This window comes from Odocoileus virginianus, unplaced genomic scaffold (genome assembly GCF_023699985.2).
Source record: "Odocoileus virginianus isolate 20LAN1187 ecotype Illinois unplaced genomic scaffold, Ovbor_1.2 Unplaced_Contig_2, whole genome shotgun sequence".
NCBI lineage: Eukaryota > Metazoa > Chordata > Mammalia > Artiodactyla > Cervidae > Odocoileus > Odocoileus virginianus.
In genome coordinates this window covers 1,238,537-1,259,871 of record NW_027224319.1, presented here as the reverse complement: position 1 = coordinate 1,259,871, position 21,335 = coordinate 1,238,537, and the positions used below count along the sequence as shown (strand labels likewise).

At 48.2% G+C, this 21,335-nt stretch overlaps 1 protein-coding gene across 5 annotated transcripts in view; it reads right to left on the bottom strand.

The window, feature by feature from the left end:
- The window catches only part of TAMM41 (TAM41 mitochondrial translocator assembly and maintenance homolog), a 42,021-nt gene extending 20,902 nt beyond the window's left edge, over positions 1 to 21,119 (bottom strand). Inside the window, exons 1-3 of one of the 5 annotated variants that reach the window (XM_070463364.1) lie at positions 20,747 to 21,119; positions 13,465 to 13,557; positions 11,505 to 11,655 (exon numbers count right to left, since the gene is read on the bottom strand). In XM_070463364.1, the coding sequence (XP_070319465.1) occupies positions 11,505 to 11,655; positions 13,465 to 13,557; positions 20,747 to 20,881 (379 nt within the window). In that variant the 5' untranslated portion in view covers positions 20,882 to 21,119. Of the gene's footprint in view, positions 1 to 11,504; positions 11,656 to 13,464; positions 13,558 to 16,269; positions 16,331 to 20,746 lie in introns of those variants that run through there. The other 4 variants (XM_070463360.1, XM_070463361.1, XM_070463359.1 and 1 more) reach the window with 4 other exon arrangements.
- Positions 21,120 to 21,335: the final 216 nt, after the last annotated feature.

The following is a 21,335-nucleotide window of genomic DNA, read 5'->3' as shown; positions in this document are numbered from 1 at the left end:
CTTTGTAAAAAAAAAAAACAAAAACAAGACAAAAGACTTTTTAAATGGCTTTGTTTGCTCTAATAAGAGACACATTTACTGCGGGCTCTTTAAAGGCATGTGCTCCGCATCTGCTGTCTCGTTGAAGGCTGCCAAGCCTCACGAGGAAGGTGCTGATTATCCTCAGTCTCACGGACGAGGACAAGGAGCGACAACCTGCCCAAGGCCCGGCCACCTCTCAGGTCAGGGCAGTGGCATTTCAGGTGCTAACTTCACGTCACTCTGTAATCCTCCCCGGTAATCTCCCCCTCTCCCTCACTGCTGTAACGCCGGCTCACTACCTCTAGCGTTCTGAAGTTCATGGATGCACAGACATGCTGTCCCAGTAAATGTGAATGGAGAGGCAGCCGGGTTGACGTTCATATACACTCATGCTTTCATTCAGAGCCTACAAATGTTTTCTATTTCTTCTTGAAGGGATGAAATGTCATCAAACTCTGAGTCTCACACAGCTGGCTCAGAATTAAAGGATCAGTCTGCACCACTGTCGAGTTCTAAATGTTTATGCCACCTCCTCACCTCCTGTCCGTTTAACAAACAAAAGCTCTTACATTTTAGACAGTAACTTTCTGAGAGAGGGAGTATATTTTATCAAAATTTAAAGGCAAACAATCCAAACCCTCCCCAAACAACAACTGCCGGCCACGATGGAAGGAGCTGGGAAACATTAAGGAATTTCTGCAGACAGGGACCAAGGCGTGTTCGTCCCTGTGACCCCGGCTCTCCTCCTGCTGCCTGGCACACGAAGGCAGATCCATAAATGTCTGCTGAACTGGATTTCTCCAACTGCTGTGCAGCAGAACCAGCTCAACCCCTGGGAACAGCAAGCAAATGGGCTTATCACCCGCTGCTTCAGAACAAAGTGAATAAAATTGCGGACACAGCATGAACCAGCATCTGATCCTAAGAATCAATTTTTCTTATTTCCGCAGATGCACTGGCAACACAAAACCCAGAGATTGAGAAAAACCGATTGCTGACTCATATTTCATGGGAGTTTAACTCTTAACTGCCCAAGCCAGAGAACAGCCTGTCTAATGCAATGGCTAGACAAAGGGTACTGTCTCCTTGACCTGGAATAAAACAAACTCAGAGGCTCCGCCTGGAGCTGGCCTGCTCTATGATTCCAGCACATTCCCCGCGGTCAGGGACCTTATTACGAACATAGGGGTGTGAGTGGAAAGGCCCTGGCTCCCCGGTCTGGCCATCTCCCTGGGTGGCCGGGGGGTGAGTTACTTAACCTTCTCAATCAGTTTCCATCTCTGCAAAAGGGCTGTAACAGTCACGCTAACCTCCCAAGACTGCCTTCAGGTTCCCGTGATGAAGGTATTAGAGGATGCTCCGTCCACAGTGAGGGAGACACCACTGCTGTCATGATGCGTGTATGGGAGGGGCAGGGCAGAGGGTGCAGGAAGCCCTGGGTCTCTATGACACCGGCGGGCTAACTTTCCCTCTTAGACTAACTGCCATACTCCTGTCATCTCAGTTCAATAAATACCTGGGTGGCTTCTAAGTGCCAGGAGCTGTGTGGGACTCAGGGCATACAAAGATACAGACTCTGCCTCAAGCAGCAAGTGACATGAAAACAGGGCATTTCAGAGCAGGTTACTGCCCGGGACTCCTGTTGTGGAAGTGGTCAGGAACAGCAGCTCAAACTGGAAGTTGACATGTGCAATGTAATATTCATTTTAAACTGGGTGTTTTGTGTTTTTTTGAGATATAATTCACATACCATATAATTCTTATGTAAAGCACATAACTATGTTTTTTAGCATATTTACAGGGTTATGCAACCATCTAACTTTAGACCATTTCAGCCTCCCTAAAAGAAACCCTGTACCACCAGCAGTCACTCGCCCTCCCTGCTTCCACCCTCAGCCCAACACAGAGACTAATCCACTTTCTCTCTCTACAGATTTTCCTGTTCTGGACACTTTATATGAGTGGAACTGCACAATACAGGGTCTCTTATGATTAGCATGTTTTCAGAGTTCATCATGTTGGAGCAACTATCAATACTTATTCCTGTTTGTGGCTAAGTAATATTCCACTGAATGGATGTACCACATTTATCTATCTCCCAGTTACCAGGCATTTGGGTTGTTTTTACTTTTGGGCCGTTTTTTTTTTTTTTTTTAATCAATAACACTGTTATGAACAGTTGTGTATGAATTTTTGTGTGAATATATATTTTCATTTCTCTTGGGTAGATACTAGGAGTAGAATTGTTGGGTCACATAGTTGCTTTAATATTCTGAGGAACTGCCAAACTGTTTTTTCCAAAGTGACTGTATTATTTACATTCCTTCAGCAACATATGCAGGTCGGTTTCTCCACAGCCTCCTCAACACCTGTTCTCGTCTGTATTTTGATTATAGGTTTTGAGAGTGAATTGGAGTCTAGTGACAAACAGTGCTGAGCATTTCTTGTGTTTATCTGCTCTTTGTACACCTTCTTTGAAAAAAAGTCTGTGCAAATCCTTTGCCCATTTCTGTATTGAGCTATTTGTCTTTTTACAGTGTTCTAAAAATTCTTTATATATTTCAGATACTAGTTACTTATCAGATACATGATTTGCAAGTATTTCTTTCCATTTCTTTGGATGCCTTTTCACTTTCTTGACAGTTTTGTTTGCATCACAGAAGTTTAATTTTTATATGGTCCCATCTATCTGTTTCTTCTTTTGTTGCTTGTACTTTTGCTTTGTATTTAAGAACACACTGCATAACTCAAACTGACTCTTCTAAAAGTCTTACGGTTTTAGCTCTTACATCCATGATCTGTGTGTGTGCTCAGTCACTCAGTTGTGTCTGACTCTTTGCAGCCCCACAGACTGTAGCCTGCCAGGCTCCTCTGCCCATGGGATTCTCCAGGCAAGAAGGCTGGAGTGAGGTGCCATTTCCTTCTCCAGGGGACCTTACCAACTCAGGATCAAACCCGTGTCTCTTGCATCTCCTGCACTGGCAGGCAGATTCTTTACCACTGATGACAGCTGGGAAGCCCCAACCATGATCTATTTTGAGTTAATTTTGTGTAGGGTGTGTTAGGGGTACAACTTCATTCTTTTGCATGTGGAAAAAATAATTATTATTTCAACAAAGATGACTAAGGCAGTATTTCTAGGAGGCAGCCTAACACACCATTCAAAATACATCCTCAAAAATATCTCCATGGTTGCAGAAAATATACCATCACTGCACTAACTCACACATGGAAGAGAATGAGGTAAGAACAAATAGCTGATGCACTGGTGATATACATTTGAATCATATATAAATTATTCTCTCACACACTTTAGAGAACACAAAATAGAGAGGTGTAGGAAGCATCAGGTTTACGATACTGATTCAGGAAGGAACCAATACCACCATCATCCATCCATCCATCCATCCATCCATCCATCCATCCATCCCCTAAGTATTTACTGAGCACCTGGTATGTGTCAGGTACCACTGTAATCACTGAAGGAGGGAACAAAGCAAGAAAACATGCCTGCCTTCCGCATCCTAGCGGTGGGACAGAGACCAGAGATGATAAACCCAACAGATACACAGTCCCTCAGAAGGTGGAGAGTGCAAAGGAGGAAACACAAGCAGAGGAAGATGGCCAGGAATGGGGAGGAGACCCACGGGGCCCTACAGTCCCTCCCATAGTCCCCGGCGTGAGCCAGGAAGGGCACGCACCACACAGATGGTCTGCAGGACGGGGAGGCGAGGAGCAAGCATCCTGGACCAGAGCGCCCGCGTTCATCCTCACTCCGGACCAGAAGCCACAGGGCCCAGGACGAGCTCCCTCCTGCTCTGGGCTTCGGGACCTTCACACGTTACAATATGGAGCAGCAGGACAGCGAGTCCATGAGTTTCCAGGATTAAATGAGTTAATACACGTAAAGCACTTAGAACACTGCCAGACACACGGTAAGTAACCTGGAGACGTTAGATATGGTTGGTGACTGAAACCCTTTCAGGAGTGCGGCATGCTCAAAAATCAGCTAGTGACCGAGTAAAGAAGCGTTCCAAGCGAGGCTTCAGCAAGAGCTCAAGCGGGCCAAGCCTGCAGAAATCTGTTTCCAAATGACTGCGAGAGTCAATGCCAACACCCACGTCACCCAGGGACACTGCTGGCGCGGGCACAGAGGTGTGGCTGTCACGGGAGAAATCGCAGGAGCTCTCACCGCAGAGGAAACGTCTCTGTACTGGCTCTTACCAGGATCCAGAAATGGGGATGCTCACTCGCGCTGGAGAGCCTGGCACTCATTCCTGATTTTTTTTCCTCTAAGAATCACTCAGCTGGCACTTCCTCACTGCTTTGTCTTGTTCCTAGAAGGAGCTGAGCCTGCGATCAGACAGTTTGGCACCGAAAGAAACCCATTCTCTCTCTTGCACTCGTCAGCGGTGGAAGGTGTTTTTCGTTCCTCGAGGACTGTGAAGGGCCAAGTGACTCGGCCTGAATTAAGTCCTCTGCTAACTCTGACAGGCATCATTTGCCAACAGGCACCAGTGTAGTGGTTAGTATATCAGACGACACAATCCCAGTTTGGCGAACGTGTCCAAGGAAGCCAGTGTCCCCCCTTGCCCTCTTCCCTACCAAACAGATTTGGCGGAAGTGAACCATAGTCACGTCATTAGTAAAACAACGGCAGACAAGGCAGCCTGAGTGCCCACCAATCACTGGATCCCTGGGCGGATCAGGATGCCTCAGCCTGAGGAAAACCTGTGCAGCCAGAACGATACACGGTAACAGTGATAAATGATGACAGGAGTCATTCTCTGAGCACCAACCATCAGTGAGCTGTGATACTGGGGGCTTTTATACATATTATCTCATGGAAAATCTTCTTAGGAAATACTTATTTCCACTTTACAAAGGAGGAAACAGGCTCAGAAAGGTTCCAGCACTTCCAGGAGGCTAGTGTTCAAACTCAGGTCTGACCGCAGCCTTGCCTTTCTGTCTACAGCAAGCGGCCGTGTTGTGTGTGTATGTGTTAATCAGTCATGTCCAACTCTTTGTGACCCCAAGGACTGTAGCCTGCCAGGCTCCTCTGTCCATGGGATTCTCCAGGCAAGAATACTAGAGTAGATTGCCATTTCCTCCTCCAGGGGATCTTCCCGACCCCAGGATCAAACCCAGGTTTCCCACACTGCAGGCAGATTCTTTACCGTCTGAGCCACCAAGGAAGCCCCCTGTTAACATGAGCAAATGGGTCTGGAATAATGCAGGACAACATTTACTGACCATTTATGATGTGCCAGGCACATAAGATTCAATCTACATGTATGATTTAATTTCATCCGTATAAAAACCTCCTTTAGAGAAAGAAACTGAGTCACAAGGAGATAAGAAACTTGCCCGAAGACAGAACGCTAATTAAGGTTAGAGCTAAGAGGTCAACCCAGGAGTCTGAATGCAGAGCCCCAGCTTATAAACTCTGTACTAACACTGCCTTCCATGAAGTAATGTGATGATTAAAAAAGCAAAGTACTAAATAGAATGGGCTTCCTGGGTGGCTCAGTGGTGAAGAATCCACCTGCCAATGCAGGAGATGTGGGTTCAATCTCTGGGTTGGGAAGATCCTGGAGAAGGAAATGGCAACCCACTCCAGTATTCTTGCCTGGGAAATCCCATGGACAGAGGAGCCTGGTGGGCCGCAGTCCACGGGATCGCAGAAGAGCTGGACACGACTCAGCGACTAAACGGAACAACCAGCTGTTTCCACGTGAGGCTGTCCACGGTCCCGAGGCCCTGCCTGAGCCCTCATCGTGGTCCAGACTGGCTGCGCTCTGTCCATCCACCCACACGCACGCGGAGGGGCCTGCCCCGCGCCACGGGGGGTTCTGGAGGCGACCCAACACAGGCCGGGTCCCAAGCGTCCTCCCTGCAGGGCCCTCTCTGCCTGGTCAGCTCTCCCGGAGTTCTCTTCACGGGTGCTCAGACGCTGGTGCTCAGTTCCCACCTCGGGGGAGGCCGTCTCTGGTTGCACTAAAGTGACACCTGCGCCACCACCCCGTTCTGTGCTGCCACTGTCTGCTGTCTGACTTTCCAACCGCAGAGAGAGCCCCACGAGGGCCGCGACCGTGCCCGCCTCATCCCCAGAGCTTAGATGGGCGTCCAGCAGAGGAAACCCTCGTGACTATGTGCTAAGAGAAAAAACATTCTCATTCTCAGTCTTTCTCCCTCCTGCACACTGCTGGCAAAACTATCTTTCCACAACCACAAATCCTGCACCAACCTGCAACGCCTGAAAACTTCTGTGGCTCTTAGCTGTCAAATTCCCATCTGCTCACTTTGTCTTCAACACCCTGCCCAATCCAGGTCTAACCTCTTCTCCGAAACACCAGAGAGGCGGTGAATTTCAGTGGTTAAGAAGGAGGGCTAACATGGAACTCCGCTCAACGTTACAGGACAGCCTGGATGTGTGGGGAGCTGGGGGAGGACGGATACCTGCATATGGCTGAGCTGCTCTGCGGCGCACCTGAAACTCCTGCAGCATGTTCATCAGCCGTGTGCCGACACAAAATGCAAAGTTAAAAAAGAGTGTGGGCTAAGATTCCAGCTCCACCACCTACTAATCTACCAGACAACTGACCCGAGACAGATCTGGGCCTTGGTGTTCTCATCTGTTAAATGGTGCGATAATATAGCATCCTATCAGAGGGTTGTGTGTGAGGATGAAACGAGTTATTAGATCAAAAGTACCGAGAGTCATTCCTGACATACGACAAAGAATGCGACTTTCTCCTGCCACCAGCATGGACCTCCATCACAGCTGTCTGCTCCTCCCTCCCCGAACGGGACATGCACTTACACACGCCTGCCTTTTCCACACGGGCTGCTTTTAAGTCTGCAACTGACTCACTGTGACTGCATATGTTTATGAATGTGAAGCTCCTCAGAGCAGACATTGCATCCTTAATTCATTATAAGGTATGGGATGCTGATTCACTTGATAAATGTTAAACCAGGGATCATTACCTAAAACTAGTCATTTTATAGTTTGTACTTTCACAAGAATGTGAAAGGTGGCCCTTTAAAGTTCATTCGGTTTCCTTTCCTGTTTACTTAAATGCTGAGTTCTAAGAATAACTGAAGGATTAGAAGGCTCTCTCCTCCCCAATTCTGTAGGCTCCCTCCCATCTTCCACCCACTCCTTTCTCACCATCACTTATAACAATAATGCCATAAATACTGACCCTGGGGCAGTTAAAGTGATCCTCAAATACTACACAGAATACAGGGATTATTATTATTATTATTGCTAGTAATACTGACGGATCTTGCCTCCACGAGCAATTACTGGCAGGAACTTGTCCAAAAACACGGAGACCACTGTTTTCTCCACGTCCCCCAGACTCCGCCAGGGAGAAGCGGGACTTCGCAGGTTAGGGAAGACATATCAACTCTCTCAACTGAAAACAGGTGTATAATAGATATCCAAGTTGTAAATAAAAATGAGGTTGGTGGGTAAGTTGAAGTCTGGAATATTCTGAGGGCTTAGGAGGTTTGGGTGGTTTCCTGAAGGGATTAGAATCTGATCAACTCAGGTATACTGGGTTCTCAGAAGCCTACGAAAGGCAGGTAGAAAAGCTTGTCTTTCAACACATCACCTGGGGCAAATCTCACATCTACAGAAGACACCTGCCTGCAGGGTCTAGATCCTTCCCATCTGCACCATCCCAGTCTAGTTCCATCATATCACGGGCTAGTTAACCATTAATTACACTGTGTCCTGGCTTACCAACAACCATCATATATTATGCTGTTTCAATGGGAAAATATATTCCTAATCTAAACAACTGACTTGCAGAAAACTTTGGAAAAGGTCTTATTCACAAGATAGGGACCACACAGAGTGGGAATCAGCCCCCTCTGGGGAGGATTTGGAGGAAAATCAAAGCAGTCAAACCTAAAGGAAATCAGTCCTGAACATTCATTGGAAGGACTGATGCTGAAGCTGAAATTCCAATACTTTGGCCACCTGATGCGAAGAACTGACTCTTTGGAAAAGACCCTAATGCTGGGAAAGATTGAAGGCAGGAGGAGAAGGTGAAGACAGAGGATGAGATGGTTGCATGGCATCATGGACTCAATGGACATGAGTTTGAGTAAGCTCCACGAGCTGGTGATGGATAAGGAAGCCTGGCGTGATGGACAAGGAAGCCTGGCATGCTGCAGCCCATGGGGTCGCAAAAAGTCAGACATAACTGAGCGACTGAACTGAACTGAACTGGGGAGAATTTGTAAAGCATCGTGTCCTAAGTGTTGCAGGAAAAAGAAGCCAACCTCTTTGAAATGAGTAATGTAGGCTACCTGGCCAAAGTCGCAGACCCTAGGCTGATTAAGCAATGACAAATATTAACTGCAAGAAAACAGGACGAGGCGAGATAAGGTATGGGACTGACCAGAGGCCGAGGGGCTGGGGTCAGACACAGCAAGCTGTGAGACCAGGCTCCGGGGAGCAACCCACCGTCGGTCATTTCTTCCCCAGCAGCCCCGGGCCGGCTCGTAGACACCGTTCCCTGCCTCGGAGGGCCTTCCTGAACCACCCCCCGAGAAACAGCCCACCCTCAACCTGAAGCATTTAATCCCCTCACGGCACTCACCGCTGTCTGAAACCGCCCACTGCTGCTGTACTGTCTGTCTCTCCCTGAAAGAACACGACCTCCACGAGGAGTTTCATTTCTATCTCGCTTGTGAGCGGGCGCCCGGGCCAGTGCGGTGTGTGGCATAGGGAGACACAGGGCACACATGTTTGCTGAACGGACAGGGCTGCACTGTGAGGATTCTGGGACGGGATAAAGGAATACATGCTCCATCCACCTACCCACGCATCTACCCACCTACCTACTCACTGACCTACTGATTATGGAACAGCATCGCTATACAGCAGCTCCTAAGGAACATTCTAGAAGAAGTGGAACAGAGGATGATACTGCTATGAGTCAGCAAGTGTTTACTGAACAACAGGAGAAACCAGGAGCATACGACATGGTCCTTTCAGGAGGCGGAACAAAAATCAGCTCAAGATTGAGAGCAGCTTGAAAGCTTACTTAAAGTCTGTAAATAAATGTCTTCAGTCAATGTTTGGAATTTATAGAGAACTCCTACAGTCATGAAATTAAAAGACGCTTGCTCCTTGGAAGAAAGCTATGACAAACCTAGACAGTGTATTAAAAAGCAGAGATATCACTTTGCCAACAAAGGTCCATCTAGTCAAAGCTATGGTTTTTCCAATAGTCATGTATGGATGTGAGAGTTGGACCATAAAGAAGGCTGAGCACCGAAGAACTGATGCTTTTGAACTGTGGTGCTGGAGAAGACTCTTGAGAGTCCTTGGACTGCAAGGAGATCAAACCAGTCCATCCTAAAGAAATCAACCCTGAATATTCACTGGAAGGACTGATGCTGAAGCTGAAGCTCCAATACTTTGGCCACCTGATGCAAAGAGCTGACTCATTGGAAAAGACCCTGATGCTGGGAAAGACTGAAGGCAGGAGGAGAAGGGGGCAACAGAGGATGAGATGGTTGGATGGCATCACCGACTCAATGGACATGAGTTTGAGCAAACTCCGGGAGATGGTGAAGGACAGAGGAGCCTGGCGTGCTGCAGTCCATGGGGCCACAGAGAGTCGGACACGACTGAGCAACTGAACAGCAACAGCAACCTGGCGTCCGCCTGACACTAAGCGGACGCTGACGCCGCGGTCAGAGCAGAGGACGGCTCTGCATCTTCTCCCACAAAGTCAACCAAAGGTTCAGGTCCACCTTTCCTCACAGGGGAGCGGGCTGGGGGAGGTACCCAGACAGAGGCCCCCTCCCCACACGTTCCTCCTGGATGCAGCCCCACCATGCTGGCCCCTTGGCCTTTGCTGACAGGCAGGGAGGCTGCCGTGAGATGCTGGAAGCAACCAAGACCAAGGCGATTTCGCCTGCCTTCTCACCCATGCTGCCGTGACAGCTGTGGTCACAGCACACACATTTTGGGAACAAGACTGAAGAGCGAGACCCTTCGTGTCTCTGTGAGCACAGCGTCTCCATGCAATCTCATCTGTGCAGGGATTCAGAGGATGAGTCAGCTGCTTCTGCACTATTTGAGCATAGAGTTCTCTGACTCATACTTAAATGCTGGGAAAGAGGGATATTTAAGATAGTGGATTTCAAACTATGGTTTAAAAGACAGACTACTTTTCTGAAAATGGAGTTATACACAAATCCTTAACAAGTTAAACAGATCTCTGGGGGACTCTTGGGCTGAGGCTACGGTGAGGGGCCGGGCTCTGCCCTCTCGGCCTCCCCCTCCCCGATACCTCTGAGGAGCACAGCTGTCTTAAGGGGAAAGGAAGTTAGTATTTAGATAAATCAATAGATGAATGGAGGAGGAGGGAGAAAGGCTTCCTTAATATGAGGAAAGGTGGAGTGGCCAAGTGACCACTTTGCACCCATCACAGTAAAGACTATTCCAGCAAGAATCGCCAGTGGAAACTCACCCTCAGAGGGAAAGTTTGGTAAGAAGCAGGACACTGGCCTGATCTTCAAATGTCTCCCCCCTAGTTTGTTTAGATGGGAGAAAACACTGCTTATCAGGGCACCAACATCACTGGTCTGCAGACTACAAACATGTGAGTGTTATATGAGACAAAGAAAGGCTGAGGAAATGTTACAAATTAAAAGATAAAAGAGACGGCATCTAAATACATTATGTGATCCCTGACGGGATCATGTACTTGAGGGTAAAATATTAGAAAGGACATTATTGGGACAACCGACAACATCAGAAATGAAAATTATCAGTTTGATAGAAGTGATGTATCATTGTTATTTGGTACCTGCACTGTGGTTCTTCAAGAGGATGCCCTGTTCTTAGGAAACACGTACTGAAGTAATGGGCCTAAACGGGACGTGACACGTGTGCCCTACTCCCTAACAGTTCAGAAGAACATACATCATGTGGTGTATTTACATGCAGAGGGGGAGCAGTGGTTCTCAAAGTGGGCTCCCTGGAGGAGCACCAGCATCACCAGGAACAGGAGAGAAACACAGACTGTGGGGACCCGCCCCAGACCTCCCAAATCGGCGGTCTTGTCTGTTCTGACAGGCCCTCCAGGGGGTTCTGCTGCCACCTTCTGAACATCACTGACACAGACAGAACAATAAAAGAAGTGTGGCGAGATGTTTCTGGGGAAAGGGCATATATGGTAGCTTCCTGGATGATTACTGAAACTTACCTGTACTCTGAAACTGTCTCCAAATAAAAATGAACAATAACAACAGAAGGGTTACCCTGTGTAGAGATGGGAAAAGGAGGAGACCCTGGGGAAGGAGGCAGGTCGCAGGGTCCCTGCAGAGACCCTGACGGAGCTGCCGGGACCGGAACCTCAGTTGCCAGTGAGGGGCGGGGGGCGGGCCTGCTCGGGTCTCCCAGCAGCGCATCTCCGTCCGGCAGGAAGTGCAGCAGGAAGCCCACTAACCTGAGTAGGAGAGGCCGGCGATCTCTGTAAACAGGTCTTCCTCGGAAAAGCTTTCCGGGAGCATGAGGAAGGCCGCGGTCACAGCGCTCTTCAGGTTTTGATCCAGGGCTGAGCGCAGAGCCACATCCTCATTCATCGCCACGATCTTCACCTGGAAGAGCAGGACGTTCAGAGGAAGACGTCCTGAAGCGGAGCATGGCCCAAGCTGGGTGTTACTACACGCGCTGGAGCTGTCCTACACCCTCAGCCCTGAAGATGCTGCAGCATTAGGCCAGGTGACATGAAATAGTTACTAATCTAATAAGCAATTCTGGAGTCTCCTGTTTTAAGCCCAAACCAGACAACTCAGGACATAGGAAGGAAAACAAAATAAACATTTTTCTTAAGTGAGGAAACTCCACATGAATTTTGAAAAAGTTAGTACAAAATGGAATAAATGACCTTTGAGAAATTGAGAACTTTATTTTTTAATTTCATTGTTCTTCACTTAATTTTACGGTGGACAAAGGCATTTTACTTCTTTATTCAGAACTCATCTCTGTTCTTATCTAACCTGAGCAGGCCATGCTCTATTTTGAACTGATGTGAACCTGACTAAGGAAAAAGAAAGGAAAACTAGCTAGTAGGAGCTACCATCTTTGACGTTCCCCTCCCATCAAGATACAAACTGCTCCAGTGTGTTTGACTGGTTGTAAAGACTGCACTGCAGTCAACAGGATGAGCCCAAGTCCTATCTCTCTTACTACCTCTGTGACGGGGTTAATAGCTGAACCGGGCTTCCGAGGCTGCTGGGAAGATGAAGTGAGACCCCGCGTCCGAACCCACAGCTGAAGGCAGCTTCCCCGTGTGTCCCTTGGTGCACAGTGCACATGTTTCTCTGAGCCGGGGCTTCTCCCCTTCAGTGAGATTGGAGTCTCTTGCAGGGCTTGTTAAAACACCCAGTATTAGGCCCATCCCCAGAGATTCTGGCTCAGCAGGCCCGGGTACATTTCGGCCAGGTTCCCAGGTAACGCTGATGCCGCTCCAGGGACGGTATGTGAGCACCGCTGCTCTAAGGCACGTGCTTGGAGCCCGAACGGCCACGTTGCTCTTTGTGCGATTGTGCCAGTCTGCACTCCCGACACGATTTTAGACCATCGTGCTGCTTCTGACTGATTTTCTAAACAAGCAGTGCGTCTAGAACTCCCTACTGAGGACACTCATGTATCTGAAACGTAGCCACTGTCTCTAAACCACTTAGTGCTGTAACCAAACTCCTCTCATGTTCCAGAAAGTAGGGTTTAAACTGCCTTTTATTTATCAAACAAGGATAATTTCTGGCAAAATTCAGATGACACATAAAAGACACATACAGTATGAGAAACTCCAAATTAAAACTGCATTAGATAGCAAGGAAAGACGGAGTGATGTACCTCCCAAAGTATAGTTTCTTTTTTTTTTTTAATTAATTGTGAATAACAATATTAGAAAACGTAACTATTTTATAAATCAGGCTTAAGAATCTGATTGAAGAAAGACTGAAGGTAGGAGGAGAAGGGGAAGACAGAAGATGAGATGGTCGGGTGGCATTACCAAGTTGATGGACATGAGTCTGAGCAAGTTCCAAGAGCTGGTGATGGACAGGGAAGTCTGGTGTGTTGCAGTCCATGGGGTCGCAAGGAGTCAGACATGGCTGAGCAACCGAAGTGAACTGAAAAACCTGAATTCTACCTTTTACCTTTTATCCTTATTTTTTTAATGGAATATTTATAACATACAAAGCTTCATACGGTACGTAAGCTACTTAATTCCATATTGCCTCCTCCCTCATAATTATAAGGACTTAATGGCCCTGAATTAAGCCTTGGAGCACTTGGCTGAGTGTGGAATTACCGCAAACATCTGCAGAAAGTCAAAGAAGGGAGCATCCCAGAAGCATGGTCTGGAGAGGAGAACCATCCCTAACAGAACACTCACTCACCAGTTTTTGGAGTCGACCAGCAATGTATAGGTTATTCCAGTTGAGGAGATCTTCGATCAAAACGCTGGTGCTAATAACTCCGTATTTGATAAGCTGGAAAAGAAAAGAAATGTGCGTGAAAAAGAGCAAAATTCCATCCCGACCCCTGTGCAGGTGCAAATAGAAAGAACGAAATTTCCGACCAGGGCAGAAGCTGGATTTCCAAAGCCGCTCAAAAAACCACCAGCTTGTAAACACACACAGCTCCACGGAATCTTCTGCAAAGGGTTAGTTCCCAAGACTGTCTGTGGCCTGAGGCACTCATGGTGCGCTGACCACAGCTTTAACTCTGGCACTTGTGACGTCAGAGGCAGGATGGCTCTTATAGGCTGTGGTCCTGGTCCTCAATGGACTGGAAATATCAATAAAAACACTGGTCCTGACAGACCCGTGGTACAGTTCATTCTCCTCACGTGAGAAATAAGAAAGCTGACGCTCAGAGAGAATAAGCGATGTGCCGAGGTGGCACCCGGAGGAGCAGAGCTCAGCCAGGTCCCTGAATTTCAGGCTGGGCTTCCAGTGTTTGTTTCATCACAGAGAATGAGAGATTTTCCTCAAAGTTTTCACTGACATCCTTGACACGGTGAATTTCTCTTTCACGGTTCACTATCTGAAACACTTCTGTAATTACAATGCAACATGCAAACATAAAACCTCTTTATCAGCCCTAAACACATGGAATGATGGTCAAGCTCATTTCAGTAACAATTTGCACAAAACCCTGAATGCAGTTGTTCTAGGTTACAAAATCCCATTTGCTTCAACAGATATCTTCAGACTCACTTCACTGAACAGTATCCAAGCAGTCTTCTCAGGCTGCAAATATCTAAAAAGTAGCTAAAGAATTCCAATTAAAAAGTACAGGCCCTTTGGCACACAATTATGCCCAAACACTTGGTCACTGGAGCCTGCAATGCTGTTTGAAACTACTAATTAGAGGTCGGCTCAGCATAACATTAACCCTGGAGAAAGCACAGAGCTCCGAGCTCCATGACCGGGGCAGATGTGCGGGGCTGGGCTAGTGACCGCCTTCCCCCCACTCCGGCCACCGCACTGCAGAGCCCTTCTTGCTACAGGCGCCTAACAGCCAGGAGGCAGGATGGACGGCAGCCAGAGAAGCAAACGCCGGGCCCAAAGGCGATGCGGACATCACCCACAGCACTCATCCCTGCCTCGCTCAGATAGGCCGGAAAAATCCTTCTCAAGTCGGTACTCCAGCCTCCTGCCTTTCAAAGTGCGGTCCACCGCCCAGCAGCAGCAGCATCAGCGTCCCAGACCAAGTGAATCAGAACCTGCGTGCCAACAAGATCCTCAGGTGACGCGTCTGCCCGCGGAAGGGTGACGGCCCTGAGCCGGCGGGAGCCCGGTGCAGCCGACACCCTCCGCCCGGCCGACTCCAGGAGGCCCCTGACTCAGCTCCACTGGTCCTCTCGCAGTGGGGTCACGCTGGGCTCCTGGCCGTCCTCTTAGAGCCTGGGCCCCTCATTGGAATGACCACTGGGCAGGGCCCCGCAGTCAGACAGCCCTCCGCCGGGATCCGGGGTGCTCACCTGCCCTCCAACGCCCGTCATCAAATTCCACCCAACCGAGGGTACCGAGGGGTTCCCCCCACCGGGCACCACATGCTCCCAACTGCCTACGATCCCCTCTTCACTTCCAACTTCTCCCTGAGCGTGTGCGCCTCTCCGTACAGACAAGATTAACTTCCACCCTGATCCAAAATGGTCTGCCCGTTCCTCCCACTGACCAAACCAGTGGTTCTCAAGGTGTGTTCCAGACGGGCAGCATCCGCATTGTTTGAAAGCTCGTTAGAAATGCAAATCCAGGGGGCAGGAGAAGGTGGGACAAACGGAGAGAGAAGCCCTGAAATATACACCACCATGTGTACAAGAGACAAATAACGGGTCTATACAACACAGGGAGCTCACCTGATGCTCGGCGACAGCTTAGAGGGGTGGGATGGGGTAGGAGGTATGTTCAAGATGGAAGGGACATATGTATACCTCCGGCTAATTCATGTTGATGAATGGCAGAATCCAACACACTAGTGTAAATCAATTATCCTCCAATTAAAGTAAATAAATTTTTAAAAAAGAAATGCAAATCCTTGCTGCTGAGAGAGTAAACCTTAAAATTTCTCATCACCAGAAAAAGAAATTTAATTATGTATGGTGATGGATGTTAACTAGACTTACTGTGGTAATCAACCCACAGTAAGATCAATCGTTACGCTACACACCTAAAACTAGCAGTGTTACAGGACAATCACCTCTCAATGTGTAAAAAGTGCAAATCCTCAAACCCTATGCCAGACCTACTGATTCAGGAACTCTGGGGGTGGGATCCACCATCTGTGCGCCCGACAGGCACTCTGGGCGCTGTTGAGGCATGCTAAAACTCGAGACCAAGAAACATTTATTGTTGCTGCTCAGTCACTAAGCCATGTCTGACTCTTTGTGACCCCATGGACTGAGCACATCAGGCTTCCCTGTCCTTTACTAGCTCCCGAAATTTGACTCCGGAGTCAAACTCATGTCCATTGAGTCAGTAATGTGGTCTAACCATCTCATCCTCTGCCACCCCCTATCTTTCCCAGCCAAAAAACACTTGGCCAAAGGCAACAAATAAAACACAGTCACATTCATCACGTTCATCCGGCAAAAGTGTGAACAGTTCCTGACTGTAAGAATGTACACATTTAGCTGGGATTCTAAGAAGAAAGATTAATACCCACCGAAGTTAAGACAGAGGCCCGAAGTCACTCACCCTCCCGTCACACATGGTCACTGGTGCCGTGGTCATTCTGGACAGCAGTGATAATCCTGGGTCTCAGTACTCTTTTTTTTTTAAAGTCACTCAGTCATATCCGCCTCTTTGTGACACCATGGACTATACATTCCATGGAATTCACCAGGCCAGAATACTGGAGTGGGTAGCCTTTCCCTTGTCCAGGGTATCTTTTTTTTTTTTCAGGGGATCTTCTGAACCCAGGTCTCCCACACTGCAGGCGGATTCTTTACCAGCTGAGCCACAAGGGAAGCCCAAGAATACTGGAGTGGGCAGCCTATCCCTTCTCCAGGGGATCTTTCTGACCCAGGAATCGAACTGGGGTCTCCTGCACTGCAGGCAGATTCTTTAGCAGCCCAATACTTTAAGGAAAGAGTAATGGTTCCAATTTTTCCTTAGGTTCTTTCAATGCCACGCAACAGGGTCTCAATTGTGAACACGAAGTTCAACATGGCATTCTGGGAGGTGAATAAAAGAGGATTTTTAGTTTTAATTCCTAGAAAGATGGCGAGACAGAGTCGAAAGCTCTAAGACTCAATGCTTCTGTGATTAACAGCAGACTCGGGGTCAGAAACTTAAGCAAATCTCTGGAACCAAGTTGAGCTTCTTTTTTGTCAACTCACATAACAGTAATGCTGACTGAAGTAATCTTCCAGCCCTCTTTTAAATACTTTCTGTATCATACATACAGTAACTCTTTTCATTCTCAAACCAATCCTACAAGCTAGATACCGTTATTATCCCATCTCTACAGGAAAGGAAACCACGGCACAGAGTAAGCTCCGACAGACAGCGTCTGGTTCCAGATTCTGGGCGAGACCACTTTGCTACACTGTCTTCCACCTAAATCTAGTTAAATGTGTTCCACTTTTCTTCCAGATCAGATAACACCATGTGGACAAGCTCTATAAAGCATTATGCAAAGGGAAATCTTATTTTAACTTCACCCATTAGCCAACCTCTCCCTGATCGTCTATGAGGAGCTCTGATAGGTCCTGGGATAGAGGTAAAGAGTTCAAAGTCACCTGGGGAGAATAGACAGATTATTAATGAAAGGACTTGCTAGGCGAATTTCACTCAGAATGGGGTCACAGAGGAAGGAGGAATTTTCCTATAAGATGACACTTTTCAAGACTCTGGTAAGTCTGAGTTTTCCAGAATGCACAAGAGTTAAGCAGATTTGGTGAAGTGTTAGGAGAAGCCTGAGGAAGTGGGTCGGGGGAGTCTTGTTGGATGAAAATGCTCTTGAGGAGACTGGGCATGTTCTGGGTGCTGTGCCTAGGTTAGTAGGGCTGGGATGGGATGGGATGCAGGTATAGAGTGGTGGGAGATGGGACCAAAGAGAGACGCTGGCTGCCACGGTAAGAAATGTTCCTGCAGCAGAAAGGGAGGGCGGACTAAAGGACGCACCATCACACACGAGGCTGCCTGCCAGTAACCAGGGCACCGAGGCAGGGACTCATCTGGGACAGACTCAGGTGCTGGAATCTATTTGTGAACTTGCAGGGAATGAGAGTGAGGAAAAAGGGAACACCTTTTCTTGAAGGGAATTCCAGGTATGCTCAAAGGAAAATCTTCACAGGAAAATGAAGAGGTGACTATAGAATCAGGATGCTCTGAGTTTCCTACAAACTAGTGGTTATAGTTAAGAATTTGAGTGGACACGTTTTTAAAACTTTTCATGTTAACGTATATTGGAAAAAAATAACCTATTATAGTCTATAATTTACTGTGTGCCCCAAATGTATCATTTCCCATATGTTGTCAATTTAAAGAAAAGTACTACTTAAATTAGGGGGCTTCCCAGGTGGCTCAGTGGTAAAGAATCCGCCTGCCAATGCAGGAGATGCGGAAAGATGAGGGTTCAATCCCTAGGTCAAGAAGATCCCCTGGAGGAAGAAATAGCAACCCACTCCAATATTCCTGCCTGGAGAATTCCATAAACAGAGGAGCCAGGTGGGCTACAGTCCATGGGGTTGCAAAGAGCTGGAAAAGATTGAGCAACTGAGCATGATAAAATACAAATGAGCACGTTACTTAAATACTGGTATAGGTGGTAAACAGCAAATTCAAGGCATGGTATAGATGGCCTCACCAGGAAGTGAACAGGCAAAGATTAACTGAAAGATTACAGCCAGGTGTCCAAAGCCAGGAGGCCCTAGTGCAGGCAGCATGTGACCATTTCCTTTATTAAAAAAAACCCCAAAAAACCCAGTCCAGAACATGAGCTGCACATACAGAAAACATCTCTATCTAGATTCCTGCTCCTTTTACCTTAATTCAGCAAGAGCTCAAAAGCCTTGCCAAAGTCAATCAAAAGCCTCACTAAACATAAAATATTTGTCTGCCATCTTCAATGTCTTAAATTTTCACTCCATCTTGGAAGCAAACTTGTTTTCCCCCATTTGCAGGGGAAAAAAGAATCTGCAATCACAAGGAAAACTGTACCCTCACTGCTGTTATGCTCAGCCAACTTTAAAGAATAACAATGCCTTGCCCTAAACAGACTTGGTAAATGTTCTGGGTCAGAGCAAATATACTGCTCACCCACTAACTCTCCCTGTTCAATCAGTTCAGTCGCTCAGTCATGTCCAACTCTTTGTGACCCCATGGACTGCAGCACGCCAGTCTTCCCTGTCCATCACCAACTCCTGGAGTTTGCTCAAACTCATGTCCACTGAGTCGGTGATGCCATCCAACCATCTCATCCTCTGTTGTCCCCTTCTCTTCTGCCTTCAATCCTTCCCAGCATCAGGGTCTTTTCCAATGAGTCAGTTCTTCACATCAGATGGCCAAAGTATTGGAGCTTCAGCTTCAGCATCAGTCCTTCCAATGAATATTCAGGATTGATTTTCTTTAGGATTAACTGGTTTGATCTCCATGCAGTCCAAGGGACTCAAGAGTCTTCTCCAACACCACAGCTCAAAAGCATCAATTCTTCAGCACTCAGCTTTCTTTATAGTCCAACTCTCACATCCATACGACTACTGGAGAAACCACAGCCTTGACTAGACAGACCTTTGTTGGCAAAGTAATCTCTGCTTTTTAATATGCTGTATAGGTTGGTCATAGCTTTTCTTCCAAGGAGCAAGTGTCTTTTAATTTCATGGCTGCAGTCATCATCTGCAGTGATTTTGGAACCCAAAAAAACAAAGACTGTCCCTCTTTTCATCGTTTCTCCATCAATTTGCCATGAAGTGATAGGACTGAATGCCATGATCTTCCTTTTCTGAATGCTGAGTTTTAAGCCAGCTTTTCACCCTCCTCTTTCACCTTCATCAAGAGGCTCTTTAGTTCCTCTTTGCCTTTCTGCCATGAGGGTGGCATCATCTGCATATGTGAGGTAATTGATATCTCTCCCAGCAATCTTGATTTCAGCTTGTCCTTCATCCAGCCTGGCATTTCACATGATGTACTCTGCATATAAGTTAAATAAGCAGGGTGACAGTGTCCTAGACGTACTCCTTTCCCAATTTTGAATCAGTTCATTGTTCCACGTTTGGTTCCAACTGTTGCTTCTTGACTTGCATACAGGTTTCAGATTTAGTTAGTGCAAATGAAAAGTTGCTCAGTCATGTCAGACTCTCTGTGACCTGCCATGGACTGTAGCCTGTCCGGCTCCTCTGTCCATGGAACTCTCCAGGCCAGAATACTGGAGTGGGTACCTGTTCCCTTCTCCAAGGGATCCCAACCCAAAGATCGAACCCAGGCCTCTGGCATCGCAAGCTATTTCTTTACTGTCTGAGCACTGGGGAAGCCCAAGAATACTGGAGTGGGCAGCCTGTCCCTTCTCCAGGGGGATCTTCCCGACCCAGGAATCAAACCGGGGTCTCCTGCATTGCAGGCAGATTCTTTACCAGCTGAGCTACCAGGGAAGCCCTTGCTATTTGTTACAGTCACTGCAAATGCCCAAAGCCTGCCATCCATCCATCAGCTTCCCAAAGTCAGGGAATCACTTTGTATTTTCTCCTATTGCCAGAGACGTAACTCTCAGCTTGGCTGCGAGACAGAATCACCTGGGAAGTTTTTTTTTTTAATCCCTAAAGCCTGGGATCATCCCAGACCAATTAAATTTGAATCTCCATAACTGGAACCCAGATTATCAGTTTGTTGTGTTTTTTTTTTTTTTTTTTTTTTAAGTTTTCCAGAAAACTCGAGAACACTGAAAGAGGACCTGGCAAGATTTTTTTTTTTTTTTCCGTTTTGTCCCGGCGCCAGCTCTTCCCTCCACATAATTGCATCTCCCGCTCTTAGACCCAAGCGGACTCCTACGTGTCCTGGAAGCGCAGCTCACGCTGCCGCTCTGCTAAGAGCCCTTTCACAGGGTTTGTTATCAGGTCTTCGCGAGTTGATACGGGGATGCGCAGAGCGGCCCGGCAGCTCCAGGGCTCGGGAGGGACCGAGGGCAAAGCGACCTCGAAAGCACGTTCCCGGCGCGGGGCTGGCCCGGGCTCACCTTCTGGTCTGAGCTGGGCCCCGCCTGGCGGTACACCCCCGAGCCGTAGGCGAAAGCCAGGCTCAGCTCCTCGGGGAAGTGAGACAGGATCTTGCGGAAGGCCACCCCCGAGCTCTGCAGCGCCTGCAGCGCCATGGGGCCGGGGCTCACCCAGGGCCCCCCGGAGGACGGCGGGCGGGGGACGCGAACCCGCCGGTGGGAGATGGAAGCCGGTTACCCGCCCGGACGGAAGAGGGCTGGGGCCGGGGGGCGAGGAGAGGAGAGCCCGCAAGGACTCGGGGCGGCTGGTCAGTCAGACACGAAGTCTGTCAGACATGAAGTCAGTCCGGCCGGAGGTAGCCGGGACACAACCGAGTGGGAGATACCGGCCACTCAGGCGGCCACGGGGGCCACGCCCCCCGCGCGCACACGTGCTCCGAAGGCGCAAGAGCAAGAGCAGGCGCCCTCCCGCGAGTGGGGACGCCAGGCCTCCGCAGAGCCCCCTGGTGGTCGGAGGAGCGCGCTGCAGGCTGGCCGCCTGGGATTAAGACTTGGACATGGGAGGGGGAGCGTGACTGCTGCTGAACTGCCTTTGAGCCGTAAAAGTCCT